Source organism: Octopus sinensis, unplaced genomic scaffold (assembly GCF_006345805.1).
Source record: "Octopus sinensis unplaced genomic scaffold, ASM634580v1 Contig13350, whole genome shotgun sequence".
Taxonomy (NCBI): domain Eukaryota; kingdom Metazoa; phylum Mollusca; class Cephalopoda; order Octopoda; family Octopodidae; genus Octopus; species Octopus sinensis.
This window is the reverse complement of record NW_021832878.1, coordinates 9,999-29,636: the sequence shown is the minus strand read 5'-3', so window position 1 is coordinate 29,636 and position 19,638 is coordinate 9,999. Positions and strand designations below refer to the sequence as shown.

General features: G+C 34.5%; 1 protein-coding gene and 1 long non-coding RNA gene across 2 annotated transcripts; both read right to left on the bottom strand.

Annotated features, from left to right (window-relative positions):
* Window positions 1-783: 783 nt before the first annotated feature.
* On the bottom strand, window positions 784-2,348 carry LOC115229648 (serine palmitoyltransferase 1-like). Its single transcript, XM_029799970.1, has 2 exons — window positions 2,261-2,348; window positions 784-1,346 (listed from the first exon to the last, which is right to left on the bottom strand). Exons 1-2 carry the CDS (start codon window positions 2,346-2,348, stop codon window positions 784-786), a joined length of 651 nt encoding a protein of 216 aa, XP_029655830.1.
* Window positions 2,349-9,278: 6,930 nt separating this feature from the next.
* On the bottom strand, window positions 9,279-9,617 carry LOC115229647. Its single transcript, XR_003883348.1, has 3 exons — window positions 9,538-9,617; window positions 9,427-9,505; window positions 9,279-9,396 (listed from the first exon to the last, which is right to left on the bottom strand). It is a non-coding gene; the product is annotated as an uncharacterized LOC115229647 (long non-coding RNA).
* Between the last annotated feature and the right edge of the window lie 10,021 nt (window positions 9,618-19,638).

The following is a 19,638-nucleotide window of genomic DNA, read 5'->3' as shown; positions in this document are numbered from 1 at the left end:
GTCAAAGATCTTTTTACATTAACCCACGCAGACGGGTCAACTCCACTAGTTTCGCTTTTTATTAATTTTAAAATTTTTAGTTCTCTTAACTTGCTTATCCAACTATTGCTGGCTTAAACTCTTGAATCCCATGAATGTTGGGAATGATTTTTCAGAAATCAAAACTTTATTTAATAAAAATAAGAGAAGAAATTTATTAGATGCAGAGAATTAAAGATGATTTAAAATGGGTTCATCGTATGAGGAGATAATATCACAAATAGTATAAACAAGCGAATCAAGTTCTTTGAATTCCATTGCATATGAAACAGTTATTTTTATGCTGGAAAATAAAGCAAAGTACCAAAACCTTGGCGGAGAAGGCACCATTTGAGGATAATACGGACGACTTTGGTATGCCATTACCAAAGCAATGCCTTGAAAGATGGCTTGGTTGACAATATGCTCCAACAAATCTACATTTTCATGTCTCAACAGAAGAATCGGAACGTTCTTATCTCCAGCAACTTCGAATTTTGGGAGTCTAAAATTCAAAAAAACAAAAAGAACAATTTTTCGAACAAACTCCTCAAATATGCTGTATTTTCAGATAATTTGACAAACCTCCATTCCTGAGATAGGAGAGGAAGTTTTGCAATCACATCTGCAACAGTAATCGGAGGAGATGAGGCAGAAAACAAATAGCCGGACCCGGCAAGTCTTTGATGATTAATAATTGATGAGCTGCCAATACAAAGACCACCAAGGGAAGAAAAAGAATTTTCAAGAGAGAGAATAATCATATCAATTTGGGAAATCTGTCAAAGTCATAATATAATGATCTACATCACATTCAAAAAGTTGAGTAAGTCCTCTCTGATTTATTACACCAATAGAATAGCTCTCATCCAATATGATCCTTGCTTTGTATCTGTATTTCAATCTGATAAGTGTGGGGAGATCAGGAATGTCCATATGTTTTTGATTAACGCCCTCTGCCACTATGAACTTGCCCGGAGAAAGGCTTGCGGCTAGCAACTGTTCCAAATGGCCCCAATCGTGGTGTCTGTAGAAATGAATGCGACCTCGAGATGTTTTGGCACCAAACGCGATCCATTGAGAACACGATTCGTCCAAAAACACATCATCATCACTGTGTATGCACGAGGGAAGCACACTTATAATAACAGAACAAGAGTATGAATAAAGAATAGCTGCCTCTGCTCCCATAAATAAAGCAAATTCTTCTTCCAATTGTAAATGGCATTCTATAATGTATTGCGTAGGTATTTTACCTAATGTTCCATAAAATGCTCGAGGTCCACAACTCCTACGCCGCATTCTGATAGAATTGATATAGCCTGTTCCTGCGAATTAATAGGAAAATCAATATACTTCTGATTCAGGATTCCCAGCAAGATCAATAAAATTATAGGAAGAAAAATTAATACATTTAATCCCATCAACTGTTATATGCTTACCAGGTTTACTAGAACATAAGCTACATTTCGTACCTTGAGATTATGCGTCTCTTGCGAACAGGTGCTCAGTAAATAAAGGAGTGGGAGTCCATTCTTCGATTAGTTCCTCTTCTTCCTTTAATTTTTTTGTTAAATAAAATACTTTTTTGGTTAGAGCACTTTTTATTTTGTAGCTTTTTTTGAAAAAATAGAGATATGCAACCGATGATCAAAATTACCTCGAACAGAAGGCGATATAATGGAGCATTCAATGCTGCGGCTATATATTCGTGATATTTCCATATGAAAAACGGTTCACCATACATATAAAATTTTAAAATAGTTAGTGATAAGTCTTTATTAATTTAAATATTTTTTTTAGAAATTCTAAGAAATTTTTTAAAAATTATTTAAAAATTTAATGTTTTTAGCTATCACTTCCAATTATAAAAAAAGAACAAAATTGCTTTCGTTTATAACTCGACTCTTCTTTGGATATCAAAATTTTGTCATCGTAATTCATAATTGTAACGAATTCTAGTTAGCATAATAAAACAAAAAAGCACAATATTTCTTTCTTCAAAGCCGAATTTTAATAAATATCCTCTTTTCCGTGAATTTCAGAAGCAATTGGATATCACTTGTAAATTTTACCACTTTTTTAAGGTCTATACATCTTTTTTAATCCGGAGAAAGAGTTTGCATTGGCATTTCAAGCTTGTTAAAAAGTTCAAATCATTATATTAAAATGTAAATCTTCCACCCAATTTGTTTAAAAATACACCAGACGTTCTCAATAATGTTTAAATCCGGTGACTGACTTCGCCACTTTTTAAGTAATTTAACTTTCTTCTGATCAAGGTGGATGGTATTGAATGGTGGATCTCGATTTTTGGCACTGCGCCCCATATTTTTGAAACATCATATTTTGAAAATCTCTATTTTCTAATTCTACTTAGAAAATTCTTTGTTATTCACTGGAATTGAATTGCAGTAAAAAAGTAATTAAACAATTATGTCACAAAACTAATCTCACAAAATATATTAATTATCACATCAAACATCCTTCAACTAGTTGAATATAGTATTGCACAATTCAGAGTCCACCGGAAATGACCCAAGTTGTCTCGAGGTTTGAATAGGCAAACTCTGTCAACTTTTAATTTGGAATCAAAATCTTCATTTCCTAAAATATAAAAAGTCTGTCTGTTATATGTCAACCAATCATATGAATATCAACCAGCAATTTCCCGAATTAGCAATCTTCAAAAAATTTAGTCGAAAAATTCAACTAATATTTAGATGGTTTCAAGAACAAGCAAGCTTTTGCTCAATATAATTTCACAATGAATGATTATAATTAAAATTGTCAATTATTTTTTAATTAAAAACTTGTTTTGGTCAAAATAAATAAAAATTAAATATTTTTACATGCAAGGAAACAGAATTCAGAGAGCCCTGGAAGTCGCCGGAATCCCCTCCCTGCTTGAACCCACTGGGATCGATCGGGGAGACGGAAAAAGGCCTGACGGGATAACTGTGTTTCCTTTCAACAGGGGGAAGCCTCTCACCTGGGATGCCACGTGTGTGGACTCTTTCTCGCCTCAGAACCTGCTGATGTCGGCCTCCGCTCCTGGATCTATTGTCACAACCGCGGAATGCAAAAAGATGCGGAAGTACTCCTCACTTACGGAGAAGTTCCAATTCCTTCCATTCGCGGTTGAGACTTCCGGTTCCTTGGGCAGTAAGGCAATCAGCTTCGTTCAGGAGATCGGATCCCGCATGTCTGCCATCACAGGCGACGCCCGCGAATCGAGATGTTTTTTCGAGCGGATATCCCTTGCGATAGTACGCTCTAATTCTTTCTCGATCGCGTCGGCTTCCCGCACTTGAAGCTTTTAATTAATTAACTTGTAGTTATTGGTTGGTTTTCATCAAAAAAAAAAATAAATTAAAAAAAAAAAAAAAGGAAACAGAATAGAATGGATATAGTTAATACTAGCTCAGCAGTTCGCTTCGCTCACTGCGAGCTAGCTCCTGCGGAGGCCCTGCTCGCTACGCTCGCAGTTTCCTTAAATAACTATAAATTTATGTAGATATATAAATGCGACCTGCTTTGATATAACCTTATTCTAAGGCTGTGGATAAACGATGTTTGCAGAGTCCGTCCATCCTTGGCAAATATAAATAAATTTCTCTTCTACCTACCCTTGAGCACCCCACATACAGCTGGCCATGTGAAAAGCACTCGTTCTCTAAAAATAAGCCTACTACCTTTAAAGACTGTCCATGGGCCTTGTTTATTGTCATAGCAAAACTTATCTTCAGCGGAAATTGTAGTCTTTAAATCTATCGCAGGCCCTTTCATGGTCCATAATAACGTCGACCGATTTATATATTCTTTCTCTGCCAGGGATTTTCATTAATAAATCTAAATTTATATTAAGTACCTCATCATTAAGTGGAGCTAATATAGCTCGTTCACGCAGCCAGTCGAAATTCACGTAGTGTTCAGATAGTTCGGAATAGACGGCATTCAATAATTCTTCTGCTGTTTCTACGAAAATACATAATTCTTCCGGTAGCCTAATTTTCTGGTCGTGCATTTCTGAAGTGATTGCCCCATTTCCAATATCTAGAAGGATTTGTGGGAATATGCTATTAACGCCTTGTAAATGTGCATGTACATTTACATCTAAGCTAACCTTTTTCACGTGTGTCCACAAATATGACGATTTGAGGCAGGCATTCAATTCATCCGCTGGCGTCCCTCTTTGAATAATGGCAGCGTCTGTCTAAAATCACCTGCCAATACAACTAATGCTCCCCCAAACAAATGGTCGCTACAATTCTTGATATCTCTATATGTTCGGTCAACTGCTTGAATGCGCCTTTATGAGCCATCGTACATTCATCCCAAACAATTAACCTAGAATGCATAATTCTATTACCCGTAGTTGAGTCTAACAGCAGTCCTGACCTTGTTCAGCTGTTGTCTAAGTTCCCTCACCATTTAAGCACATCTTCCTCGTTTCTTTTTTTTGTTATATGGTTCATATTCTCTTGTTTGTTAACATTCTCAGATCTCTCTTTATAGGACATTCTTATGATTTTGTAAACGCGAATCAGTAATATATTAAATTTTCTACGTAAATTTATTTAGTGAAATTTATGTAAGTGTATTATCCAATCAAAGCCATTATACTTAATTGCCTCTAGTTTTAAAGGAATTGAAACTTTAGCATAATCGAACTTGTCTGTTTCGGTAAAGAAAATGATAATCAGCTTCATCTTTGTAGTATTATAAGGAAAAAAATTAAAGCCTGTTAAATCAAGGAGATTTAAATATAGGCAAATTGAAATTTACATGACTAATTTAAATTTTATTTGCCTCTATCTTTTAAGAAATCTAAACAGTAGCATAATCGAATTTGTCAGTTTCGGCAGTTAAAAAGAATCAATTATGTAAATCTCTATAATTTTGCTTTTTCCTTTTTAGTGGTTTTCAAAATCTGATAATTGCACAGTATTCATGGTCGATAACAATTAGAGCTTTTATTTTATTTTTTTAACGAAAATTTAACAAAAAAGAATTTATGTCATCGAAAAAAGATAGCTAAGCTAATTAATGGCCTCACGAGGCTTGAAGGTTTTGGGGGACCACATCATGTGAGTCGAGGACTTTCTTGTTGTTCATTTTAACAAAAACGCAGAAAATAATTTTTTTAATTTTTTACCTTGAAGGTTTTGGGGGACCACATCATGTGAGTCGAGGACTTTCTTGTTGTTCATTTTAACAAAAACGCAGAAAATAATTTTTTTAATTTTTTAGCTTGAAGGTTTTGGGGGGACCCATCATGTGAGTCGAGGACTTTCTTGTTGTTCATTTTAACAAAAACGCAGAAAATAATTTTTTTTAATTTTTTGGCTTGAAGGTTTTGGGGGACCACATCATGTGAGTCGAGGACTTTCTTGTTGTTCATTTTAACAAAAACGCAGAAAATTGACTTGAAGGTTTTGGGGGACCTCATCATCGAGGATATTCTTTCTTATTAAAATTTTTTGACAGGAAGGTTCTTAGAGGATATCAACCTTTTATTGTGCCTCATTATCGAATAACTACAAAAGGGAAGGTTTTGACAATTTGATCTGGTTTGTAACAATTTGAATGTGGGTGTGCACAGACAGACAGACACACAGACAGACAGACAGACACACACCATACCATTTTATTATTAAGAAATGCGAAATCAACGAGTTTTTTATCTCAAAATTATTAAATTTAGTTAAATTAAACTTTTTAATCAAACTTTTTAATCAAACAACAAAGTAAATAACTACAAGTTAATTAATAAAAGCTTCATGGTTATTTTATCACTAGTAGCAGAATGGAAGTAGAAATGAGACTTCTTTTTGCCAAAGAATAGGTTCCGAGAGCATTTGTGATAAGACCTTCTTCAAATGGGAAGATGAGTCTCTCCATGTTAAGACGTAACATAGCCGTCAAACATTTTAAAAGTTGTACTGTTTACAACAAAAGAGTCGAGAATTATTACATAAGAAAATAAGATATTTTCTTTGATAGAACGTTTTGTCAGTAATAAAAGTTGTTACTCGAAAAGATAAAGGATCGCGAGTTTATAGAAAAGGCTAAATTCTTCATGAACTGAATCATAAAAAAACCTTATAAAAATACTTTGCCCTTATGGACAAAAATAAAACAAAATTGGTGATGGAGTTTATGAATCAACAAAAGATAAAGAAAAACCATCAAAGTCAACATTTTAGCACATATGTTTCTACAAGTCGATTTCTTTAGCCTAAATAATGTTTTTGTTATGTCGCAAGTGAAATGTATTACATTTATCGGGAGAATTTGGTCCATGGAGATCTAAGAGCAGATAGCGTTCTTATCAACAATGAATTAATATGTAAATTTCCAATTTTGGATTAGACATAAAAGCAAATTTCAACGTCCCTGAAGGAAAGATTCTATTTGATAAAATTTTCCAGATTCAAATCAGTTTTAAAATTTTGTCAATCATATTGATATATGTAAGTTGATTTCAACAATCTAAGTTTTTTTATTGCTCTTTTATGTTTGACAACCAGCAGAACTCAACAACTGAAAAGACTTTAGCAACCGACGAAGGACTGAATAGCACCACGTAAATTAATTAAGTAAAAGAAATTGGCAATTCTAATGAATTTCACTTTGAGAGTTAGGAATTAACTAGTTAATTAGTTTCTTTTTATTAATAACTGTAAGAACAAACCAGTCAGAAAAATGTTTTTGTTTTAAAGCAATCTAACAAAGTTTAATTAATTAACTTGCACCGTCATATCTTTGCCCCGATCGCAGTGGAGACGTCGGGAGTCGTCGGTCCCAGAACTGAAAAATTCCTTATTAAACTGGGGGACCTGGCAAGCAGAAGGAGAAATGATCATCGGGAACGGACATGGCTTTTCCAACAAATATCAATAGCCATTTTGCGTGGGAATTGCCATTCCATCTTATCCTCTGCTGCTAATTAAATTGTTGAAATAGTATTAACTAGTTAATTAGTGCTAATCAATTGGAATAAAAACTCTTTTTATTAATTAACAAACTTAAAAAACTAAAATCAATAAAAATATATATAATCGATAATCAATAAATCCGGGTTAGATCTGAGGAAAAAATCGATGTTTAGGAAATCGATAATCAATCGATAATTACTTATTTAACCGAATATTTGCTATTGTCTGTAATGTAACAATTAATATATATAAATTTTATTTAAAGAATAAAGAATTTTAATAATAGAAGTCAAATTTGGACAGATCTTCATAATATTGGGGAAATAGGGGTTCATATTCTTCATAACTCCATCCCAGAAAATTATTATAATTTTTAGGCTGTGGAGTTTCATATTCTTGAAAATAGAGGTCGTCATAAAATTTATTGAGAGTAGGCTCACATTCATTTGAGAAGCACTCGTAAAATTGACAAGGGGGATATTTTCCCCAAACTTCTTCATAAAAAGTATAGGTATTTTTTTCCCCTTTTTCTCTTTTTAGGATTCTTGGGTTGTTGTAATACAACCTTAAGACGCGGTTGAACTTGTCAACCGTCATCTTAGGGTTGTTTTTCAACTCCCCCCACATTCGTGCAAGTTCTGCTGGATTGGTGATTTGAAATGAATTCGACATTCCAATCCATGAGAGATATGGACACTTCTTATTCAAATTTTCAATTAGAAATTCATATAAACACGTTCTCATGTCAAAATAGTATTTATCATCCGCAGAACGCAAAACACGTATTTATATTGTTTGTGAAGACGTAAATTACGGCAATTTTTGCGAATTTACGTCTTTTTTTATTAAAACGGCGTCAAGTCCGGTTTGTTTTAAGTGTTAAATCGTAATTATTAAATATAAATGAATTTACACCTGCTCTCTGTGGTATTGAGTTTGTTTTCCTATCCACCAAAATCTCTTCAGTTGTTTTGGACACCTCAACACAATAGGGATTATAATTTTTTAGCAACTTTTAATAGTTTGATCTAGTGGATGTGGGTGGATGTAAAAAAGGCAAATGTTGACAATGCCTACTCCGTTGAGTGTTTGCGAAGACTTCTTTATGGTTTATAAAATTTTTTGCAACTGTGCTGGACAGATGGAATGTGCATCCACACTACAACAAATGCTAGAAAGGAGCACATTACATAGCGACAGCATATTCCCATTGCTGTTTTTCGTGTGTCTAGAACTGGTGTGCAGAGTCCTCACTGCCTAATTCGAACAAATGTCGATCGAGCATAATCAAAAGTGTTATAGCATTAACCATCTCATATTCATAGTCGATATTAAACTGTTTACTCAGTCTTCGGGGTTAGAGTCCTTTCCTGACATATAGTCAGCGAGGAGCGTTAGATTGCATATTCTAGGAGGTCTACAGAACCAGAGAAGAGGAGGAAGAAGGTGCATGGAGTCCAACTCCCTGTTTACTTCAAAGCTCAGGATTTAGTTAAACAATTAATTAGCTAATTAGTTTCTTTTTATTAATTAAGTGAGTTTTCATGGAAGCCATAACAAGATTGTGATATTTATTAAAATTTTAATAAAAAAGTCTAACAGATTAAAAACTACTCTGTTTAAAGTAATATATCAAATGGTTTTAAGCAAACACCTCAAATCTTCATTACAGTTTTTTCTGTATGCAAAGAGAGGTGGGAGATGGTTCTCCCAGATCCCATTTGTCAACCTCTTACCGTCGCCGAGAAAAACTTCATTTGTTTCCGGCAAAGATTTTATCATAATGAAGAGTTTTAATTAATAATGTAAGCAGGAAGGTAGAAGGGGGGTTTGTCAGTGAAAAGAACCGTGAAAAAATCGAAAAAATTCAAGAAAGATTTCGGAAAGCACTACAAGGACCGAATGAACATCTATCCATCGCCTCATTTAAAGAAATCATTTAAAGAAATTAAAGACAAAAAATTTCTTAAGTTAAAAAATTTTCTATTACTTTAAACAATGCAATTTTTGGCATGCAATTTTTGGCATGTATGTGTTAATTAAATTTGCTATTCTTCTCTAAAGTCACTCCAAAATAATTTAGCACTTACTTTACTAGGATTGGTTTCCCATTTAATAATGTCCAAGGTTTGAAGATATTATACCCTAATCAAAAACGCTAAAGCAAAGCAAAATTTGTCACAACAGCACGTTGGATCTATTTATACTTGAAAAAGTGAATAGAGAAACAATAAGGATTAAAATTAATTTGAAATTACTAATTTTTCTTTTTTCTACGTCGATTGTGTGTTCTATAATAAATTTATAGTATTTAAATACCTTGAACAATATATCTTTCCTCCATTTCCACTACAAAAAGGTCGTTGTTGATAAAAAGACAACGCGGTTGAATCAATATTTGCAGACGGAGGAGGTAAATTTTGAGGATCCATTTCGACTATTAGAATAATTTAGGAAGATTAGATACTTGGGCCTACCCCTGTAAATTTCTTCTTTTTCGTAAAGTGCTCTTCTCGATTAACCCATGTTATGGCTTCCTCGTCATACTATATGTACTTTGTGTTAATTATATAACAACCATTGAAGATTTCCGGATCTGTCGACCGGGATTTCTCAGAAATTTAACTGCGTAGAAACTTCTAACCATTAAATTCGATCTATGAAAGTTATTAAATCATTTAAATTAATATATTAAAATAGAACGAATCTTAAATCAGTAAATGTATTACTAACCACAGGGTTGTAAATCAATAAATAATTTATTTAGAATAATTAAAATAATTTTTAAATTTTAATTATAAACTCGAATAAAGTTAAAAAAGAATTATTGTTGTGCGAAGAGATTTGATTGAGTGGTCCCGCAAAGAATGGCAATCTAAATTGTTTTTCAGAGCCATGACTATTTCTCTGACTTAATTAAACAAAAAATGACCAGAACTAAAAAGATGCTAAATTTTTACTTTTTTGGCGGTTCTTCTAAAAGAGGGAAGCTGCCATCAAATAAATCAAATGCAACCAGGATTACCCTGGTTAAGGCCTGCTCTTTTTGAAAATGGGTAGCAGAGCTGATAGTTTTGTCGGCACACTTTAGATGGATGTATTTAACATTAATAAGACGAAAATGAAGGAAACCCGATCTTTGTATTAACACAGTAGTTATAAAATCAGTTGAAAATCTAAAATATTTCGGAATAATTTTGGATGCATCTGAATCATTTAAAATTTATATAATAAACAGAAAGAACAAAGCTACCTTAATGTTGAAAGCTCTTATATGATTTTGGTTGAAACCGGAAACCTTCCTATACGTATACTCTGCGTGTATAGAGCCTATCCTGATCTATGGATTTCAAGGATGGTTCAAAAGTTGTGAAGAAAAGAAACACATTTAACTTTTGGAGAAAACGCAGAGATATACCATTAAAATGGGGCATGGCTGGATTTAAAATCAAAACTAACCCCAAAGTTGGAGAAATTTGTACGATCCATTGAAAAATTGTTGCATCACTTAAGTAAATAATGGTTTATTAATAAAATACGTCCTAATCGGGTGGTTGCTGGTTTTTGTGCTGTGCTATCGTTATTTAGGAGTGCTAGAAGACAGGTGTAGAGGATGTAATCAAAAATATTAAAGAGGAAATGCAAAATCGTATCGTTAGATAATCAGAAATTAAACTAAATGCAGGTAATCTACTTAGAACAATTATTGAGCTTGATCTATCACTGTTATATCGGTCTTCTCAATCAGAAACCATTTTTGACGAAATATACAAATTTATAAAATAAGTCAATCTCCTTAAGAAAAACAGTAATCCAGCATCCAGCATGAACACAAACACAGAATTCGTGCATTTTAAATATAAAACAAGCACATTCGAAGAAATTGCCAAATTTAAAGAGAAGCTGGAATAACGCGTGCTTATTGGAAGAAAAAGCGGAATTCTATTATTATCGATGAACAAAACAACTCCATGTGGGACCAAATACGGAGAAAAGTACTATGAGAGTAAACGTGCCTGTGATACCAGATTATTATAGAAAGTAAGTAACTCAAAGAATAGTCGAGAGCCTGGGGGTCAGCTCAACAACGCCACACTGCGTATTAAATGGCAGTTTTCGCTGAGTACGACGACCGAGCTGAAAGAGTCAGCTCGTCTCCCTCCGGTCATTCGTTTTTGAGGAAATTCTCCTACCAATGTCAGTGAGAAGTAGAGTCGCGGTTCCCAAGGTTTCGAAGGCAGGGGGCAAACTCAAGAGTCTTAAATAAGCAGGTTGATTCGTCCAACTGAAGAGATATAAGGAAAAAACTTAATTGGATTTCTGTAATAATTTAGAACAAAATATCATTGCGTAACTCGCGCACCCTACGGGTTGGGAACCGCTGTATAAGGTGTTAATGAAAAATTGCAGATTAGACAAAAAGCCTTTTCATTGACCTCAATGACAGAATTTTTCTTCCCATAATGATTGAAAACACCTATTTTTCGTGGAAATTTTTTGAGGACGTTTAAACTCAGGAATTACAAAGACAAATATTAAAGTGTGGCAAATAAAAATTACAGTACGTTTTTTAATTTAACAAAAACGATTTTTAAATTTCACTTATGTGTGCACGTAAGAATACGCAAAAAAATCGAAAACATATAATTTCCAAAGAAACCTCGAAGCTTTTAACTATACAAAATTTAAAAACATTACACAATCTCAATTCAGTAAAGTATTCAACATGCCATTAGGAACAATAAACAAAATCCCAAGGCTTTGGACAAAATCCCAAGTTTGACAACCACTGTCCTAAGCAATGAATCATATTTTAAAAATAAGAATTTTAACAAAATTTCCTCGAAGTTTTCCTCAATTCATATGCCGTTATATGAATGGATTCAGAATAAAAGATCATTTGGCAATACTATTACAAATGCAATGCTAAAACAAATAAAAATAAAATTGCAAAAAATTTTCATTTCTAAATTTTAAAGCTTCGAGTACACGAATTAATTCTTTTAAGAATAAATTTTGAATAAAATCTTGTATTATATCAGGAGATGATCAATTAGTCAATCCTGTCTTTTTATATGAAAGCCATGCTGACTTTTTACCGAAAATGTCATCTTATGGTCTCAAAGATGTGTTTAATTGTGACGAAATCGCATTGTTTTTTAAATGCACGCCACGTAAGACGTTGACACTACAATCCGATGTAAGAGCATTGGGAAAGGTTTATAAGGATAGAATTACACTTATGTTGTGTACCAATTATTTGGGGGATAAATTAGACCCATTTATCATCGGAAAATCAAAAAATCCTCGTTAAACAACTTCCAGTAACATATGGCAACAGCAAAAAACCTTGGATGAATTGTATTTTGTTTGAAATTTGGGCGAAAAATTTTAATGAAAAAATGAAAATCGAAACATTTTTCTTATGTTAGGCTGCGCATCTGTTCATTGTATTGATAGAAAATACAGTAATATTGATTTTTTCCATTTCCGCAAATACAACCTCGAAAATATAACCTCTTGATCAAGGAATCATCAGATCTTTTATAGCGAAGTATAAAAACCTCTTGATGAAAAATATTACGTTAACTGAAAGAGAGGATACATTTTACTTTCATGAAAAAATCAGAAATTTAAAACTAGTGATGCAATACCATTGATAATTTAAGAGTGGGATGAAATTATAATAACAACAGTAACGAATTGCTTTGAAAAAGCATTTAACAATTGGGCAAAGCAGGAACTCCGGATGAAACTAAGGAGGACTCTCCGGTTTCAAATGATAATGAAAATTTTGCGTATCAAATTTGCAAAAACAGTGATGAATTTTTGAGAAGAATCGAGTCATGTGTGCACTAAACATTTCTTGTAGCACTCAATAAACATGAAACTTGGAAACAAAATAGACTTTATCTTTAAGAGATCGAATAGGAAGACGATTGGTCGCTGTGGTGCATAAAAGCGAGCAAAGCTCCTCCAATTTCTTTAAGATGAAGGCGTCTCATTTTTTAGAAGACTATTATAAACAAATTAATGATTCATAACAAAAGGTAAATAATCACCGACTCAGAACTAACGGGCTCTACCGCGACCCCGTACGCGCGCCCTTCCCCGTCCTCTGGGTCTGACGATATTATTTTCTTGTTTTCTACGCTGACGTTCGTCATCTTTATCCAAAACTACGAAATTGAATATTCATATTAAGACCTTCTCCTCTCTTCCTAACCTTCGGTCCGTCGTCGATTAAAAGAGAATCAAGCGGCAAACTATCGGGCAAGATAAAATAACGAATGTTGTTTCCACGAACTGAAAGAGTATCCAATTGATAGGTGTCTCCACTTTTAGTGGTCATTTTCACCGTCTTTAAATGAGTATTCATGTAAATGTCGACTCCTATTTTAATATTAGATTGATGCTTACCAGTAATAGTTCCATGAACTTGGGAAGAATTTTTTAATTCAATCGTGACAGTTTCGTGGCTCAACTTCATTAAAAAACTAGGAAAACTTAAAATCACATCTAAACCTGACGAGCTTCATCACGAGACTTCAAATTAATATTTAACATTTATAAACTGTTATAAATAAAAGTAAATTAAAAAATGATAATTTTTAATAACCTTTTTAATTTACCTAAGTGAAAATAAAGATTTTATCTGTTTTCTATGAAATGTATTTAAGTCTTGCGTATATGTTTTATTCAGACCGCACTTTTCCAAGTTGATTTTTTTGACTATTTTCTTCTGATAAATTCTAATTATATTTGCAAACATATCAATTTCGCTTCCAAAAGAAGAGCAAAAGTTTTTAGATATTTCAAAATTATGTTAGTTTTGCGCAGAGAAAATTGCTTTTTTGTTTCCGCAAAGAATCTAAATCGAAATTGTTTGCCAAAACCATAATGATTCCCGAGGGTAATTTTTCCAAAGCCAATTCTTCTCCCGTTGTTGTGTATAAAAGCCGCGGTTAGATTTCCTGCGTCTACAGAGGTATCAAATGCGACGTAGACAAAAAGTGATTTGCCAAGCGAATTTGGTATTTGATACCTTTCATACGCTCGGTTTTGTTCGTAGTGTGCCCGTGAGATATGGCCGGCGATGTTAGCTTTAACATTGAGAACGTGTCCGTGCAGGTAGCGTCTTAGACAAGTGATCGGCCTTCCCATTATGGGAAAATTGTAAATCCGTCCGGTCTCTTGCTATCATCGCGATCGAGGTTTGCTGGCTCAACGATTGAGCGGAACTCTAAGATTTGATTGCGCAAGACACTACATTATTTAAAGTCGCGTATCCGAGAAGACGGTCGGCGTTGCGGTGGCATGAAGAAAGGTGCATTTTCTTTTCATCTACCATGCTTCCACTGCGACAACGCTGCTTTGAACATTAGTTTAGACCGATTCCGAAAGTAACTCCAGTTCTGATGTAGTTATCGTCGAGGAGAATTCCTGTAGATGCAGAAGGAAATACATTCAGCCAGGCAACATAGCGCTGATGTGCAGCAGAAAGGAGGTAGGCCAGATAGTGCTAGGTTGAGCGCGGGCTTTAGCCCTTAAAAAGACTTAGTGGCATACAGTCCATTTCAGTGCGATTGTCTTTATAGGTCAGAAAGAAGTAGGAGGTTTGAGTTTGTCAAGAATTTCCAACAAAAGATATTGGAAGGCGTTAAAATTTCGTAGATAGGACGACCGCTGTAGAAAATCAAAAGTTTTCCCTGTCTCCAACCGATATCATTGAATTTGAAGTAGGATCGACTCAGCTGATGATTTTAGGGATTTCTAGAAATTTCAAAAGAGATCGGCACGGAAACAAGACGGCAAGCAGCGTAGTGTGTATAGGAGTTTAAGAATATGTAACCTGCTCTTCAGCATAAACAATGAGTTGTGAAAGTTGAGACGAATGTTAGCTTGCAAAGTTCCTCGTCTTTGAAGGACAGTCCACGCCAAAATGCATCAGTTTAAAAAGGAAAACCCAAAAAGGAGGAATTGGCAAGTTCTATAACAAATAATTTAGAAAGGTTATTTAAGATCGGGTTGCTGGCCACAAGAAAACCGGCCTCAAGGAAGTTGACGTTCAGGATTTCGGTTTTCGATGCATTTACCACTAACCAGAGGGAATAAATCGCGGGATTAGCCGTGATAACTTATCGATGATTGAGTCCATGGGGCCGCACCAGAAGTCGTCCATCTAAAAGACGCCCCGAGGGAATGGCTTCGTCGATGTTTTGTCTCCTAAAAGAAGCGAGCTGGTTGTACCATAAAGAAATGAACTAGATAGGCAATCTTAGCTGGATACATGACTTGAATTAATCTGAAATAATCGTGAGACAGTGACGACCTATTCGATTAGATTGAGTCCCGACCTTATTTTTTTGTGTGTCCTCTCAAAAAATTCCAAAAATTCTCAGATTTATTCGATAACCTAGTTATCTTAATTAATGATTTAAATAAAACAATGAAAAATCATATATTTTTTTAAACAGAATCTTTACTGTCTAATCAGCTATAAAATGGGATATACTCCAATAGCTCCGGAACATATAACAAAATTAAAAAGATAAAAGTAATATTATTTAAATTATTACTAATGAACGGTAGGCGGACAGCGCAGAAACTTTTAAGCGCAAAAATTTAAGTACTCGTAGAAAACAAATATGTTTAAAACATCATTTAATTAACAAATTATGTGCATTAATTAATCTTTATTCAGAATACTATTAGATTGGTGTTAGATAAACAAAAAACTTTGGTAAATAACTAATGTTATGTTTTTTAATAAAAAATCTCTACAAAAAATAGATTTTACATTTATTTTAATAAATTCCCAACCAAATATATTCAATTAAATTTTTTTATTCAATGTTTTTGCAATATGAACATTCTTTTTTAATCCCAGAAAAACACCAAATGAGGCCGCAAGGAAAGCAAAGTATTGCCAAAACGATTCCCTTAATCGTGAATTTTTCTACCATATATCCGATCTAATAAGAAGCTCAGATTATTATAATACTCCGCAATTCTTACACATTTTTATATCTCCATCCGCTTTAATTGTTTCCCCAGTCATTAAAAGAAAAATAATTTAATCCAAAATTATGCTATTAAAATAAATATTGAATAAAATACAGATAATTATTTGAAAATTTAAGAACTATTCGTTTAAAAGCTTTTTTATAATCGATGTTTATTAAACATTCTAAAAATATTTTACATGCAAATTAAGAAAAACTGATAATTTGTGAAATTTCTTAATCACAGCTAAGATGATTGCTTCTTTAAATAAATCTTTATTTCTTTCAATTTTAAATTAACCTAAAACTATGAATTCCTTTCTTCTACACATGCCACGAGCACCCTTGTCCAAGAGATTCTCCAACCCGTTACCGAATCTTTTATGGACTCAGAGTCAGTCGCCGTAGAAAGTCGCTGGCTTGGGTTGTCTCTTAAGTTTCCGCAGAATACACACGCACAGGACGAATGGGACAGGATTCTCTGTGATCAGAAGTCAAACAACCTCAAGCCTAAGCTTAACAAACATAGCTTGGCTTGTTTATTGGGCGTCTTGCAACCATATTGACCGCCATCCCTATGAGATCGATTTGAACCTTATTGGACGATGATTGCCTGAGGATCGGCGTCTCATTCTGCCTGGGGCTAAACGTATGCAGAGAACACTGGTGCCGCTGTGGATCAACCGTTGACCCCTTTGGATTGCACCCATTATCGTGTCAGAGAAGCTCCGGACGCTTTCCCCGACACGACATAGTCAAGCGGACTCTTGAAACTGCCGGATTCTCATCACAGTTGGAATCGGTCGGCCTGGTTCGGGAGGATGGTAAACGTCCTGACGGCCTAACGACTTTCCCCTTCATCTGGGACGCAACTTGCACGGACACCTTCTCCGACGGAAACATCTTTACGTCAGCCACAGAGCCGGGCTCCGTGGCCAACCTTGCGGAAACATTAAAAGTCAAGAAATACAGTGCATTATCGCACCGTCATATCTTTGCCCCGATCGCAGTGGAGACGTCGAGAGTCCTCGGTCCCAGAACTAAAATATTCCGGTACTTTTGTAGTAGTCTACAGCCACTTTCTAGCGAGTTTCAAAATAATACTATTTTTTACAGTAGACTACTACAAAAGTACCAATATTCCTTATGGGGGAGCTGGCAAGCAGAAGAAAAAATGATCCTCGGGAACGGATATGGCTTTTCCAACGCATATCAATAGCTATCTTGCGTGGGAATTGCCATTCAATCTTATCCTCTGCTGCTAATTAAATACTAAATAATTAATTTTGAATATTAAAACTTAATATAAAAAAAGATTTATAAATTGTTTGTTGATGTTAAGTAAAGTATAGAAAAATCTTTATTTTAAAATAATGTAAAATATCAATCTAGAAAAAACAAATAAAATAATCAAGTAAATGATCAAATACAATGTAAATTTATAACTCCGAGCGGACTTTCCTATTTTACTAACATTAAGAATAGACTGCTTAAATAAAGAGGTTTGTCTTTCACTGGCAAAATGCTTAAAAATGTAATAGAAATATTTTATAATACCAGTTTGTTAGATAGGAGTTTACTGTCTTTAACTGCCTCTTTCATATCTAAAGCTACCTTAAACTAAACCAACAAAAATACTTGTTTTACATTCATAGCTTTACGCAGCATGATATCATGTAATGAATTCTCAGAAAAATAAGATTCATTATCTTTTAAAATTATAAAACACAAGGTAACCATTCATTAGAATATACTATTATATATTTAAACATTATTATATTTTTAAATAGCACTAATTATAAATTTATTAAATGTTATTTATATATGGCAGGGGCAAAAAGGTTTTGGACTGCGAGAGTTTGATATTTGTTGGCTTTCACGTGATCCGTCTTGTTTGCTGCATGTCTTGGGGACACGCCCAACAAGACCATATTCGACGTTGAAAACGTGTTCGTGCAGGTGCCTTCTCACATCAGTGATCGGCTCTCGCGGAATAGAAAGTTTGTCATTCCGTCCAGTCTTTTTCCGTCGCAAGGCCGAGACCGGCTGGTTCGAGGATGGAGAGGAACCCCGCAGCTTGAATGCACGAGAAATGACATCATTCAGAGCAGCGGAAATTGTAATTCGGAGTCTATATTATTTCCCATACTAAATGAGATTAGACCCAAACTAAGTGGAATTAATAACAAACTAATTGGTACTAGCAGAAAACTTTTTTATGACCCTTAAAGTTGTACATTATAGGTAGCAACTCAGGCACAAACAACAGGCATAACTAGCCTATCGAAGGCAGAGACAGAGGGAAGAAGTCGTTTGTGCCAATCAACATAGGCCTCCAAACCTTCATTAAAGCTTTCCGTATTTAATGAGAGGTGATTTTTCCAAGTAAAGTTAAATCCTTCTAAACCGATTCCTTTTGGGATCGACAGAATTGTCCGGTATAGAGGAGAGGCCAGTATATTGAACAATTCATTAAATTTGTTTATAACCAAAAAGTGAAAAAGTAAAATTAATAGAATGTGTCGATAAGGATTGCCTCGCATTTAGTTTTGAATCAGCAATCGCTTTATTTTTCAGATGGATCAATCTGTTGACAGGATCAAGTAAAGAAAGAAAAATTTTTATTTAAAAGAGGCTGTTAGTAGAGGATAGATAAGGACCTTCGGCATTCCTTCCTTTTCCGCACACAGTTCCGCACACACACAGTTCCGCACAGTTCCGCACACACGCTCACCTCTCAGCCGCCTTACCTGCAACCCAGACATTTTCTTCTCTAGGACCTCAGGGAGACCTTTGAGGGACAATTCCTGGGTGTCCGAGAGCTCCTCTCGCTATCCTAAGTTATGGGCTAGCCGGATGGCTCGTTTTCTGACTTTTTGTACTTCTCCCTGTCCTCGCAGAAGTGCCCGGCATGTACGCCATAGGTCAACACGGGTAACACCATGGCGTTAAACACGCGTAGCCAGGCACCTCTCCGCAGCCGGAAAGCACGCAACGCGCCTAATCGCTGTATTGCACGCATGCTTAAGTACATGCTTATTGAATATCTTGATTCGGTAATTTCAGTGCTTATTGGAACGGATTTTGCTATAGAGTACAATTTCTTGTTTAAATCTTTTTTGGCTAATCTAACCCGAGTAAATTTTGTAATAGTTTTTCGATGAAATGTGTCCATTATGTCACATAATTGAAAGAGGAATTAGTCGAAAATAGAAGAGAGACAATGTGGCCGTTCCAAAGGATTTCAGTCCCGATCTTGATAAAAAAGTTTAGCTATTTGATAGACCGATTCTTTAATCCTGGAATAAATCAATAAAATTTATATATTATTGCATAAAGAGATTTCTCTCATTTCATTCACTTGGTGTTTCATGGGAATTTTTTGTCAATAATTATGTATAGATTTATATTGCCCAAGCTTTCGAAGTCTCTTTCATTCATAGTCTATAAAAATAGTTCAAAAAAATTACAATTGCACTCGAAATAAGTGGTGCTATCGACAAGAAAGCAAAAGCATGATTTAAAAAATCGGTAAAACGATTTAAAATCTATCACAGACAAAAACGATTTAAAATCTATCAGGATACATTTCAATACCACTATGGCTGGTACAATTCAGGGACGTTCAAACAGATTGTTTATAAACGGTTACTAGACTTTCTTTTGCTCGACCG

Coding starts and splice junctions, on each gene's coding strand:
- LOC115229648 (XM_029799970.1), bottom strand. CDS start 2,348: ATGGGGCGCAGTGCCAAAAATCGAGATCCACCATTCAATACCATCCAC. Junction 1,347..2,260: donor ATTACTTAAAAAGTGGCGAA/GTCAGTCACCGG, acceptor ATTAATTCGCAG/GAACAGGCTATATCAATTCT.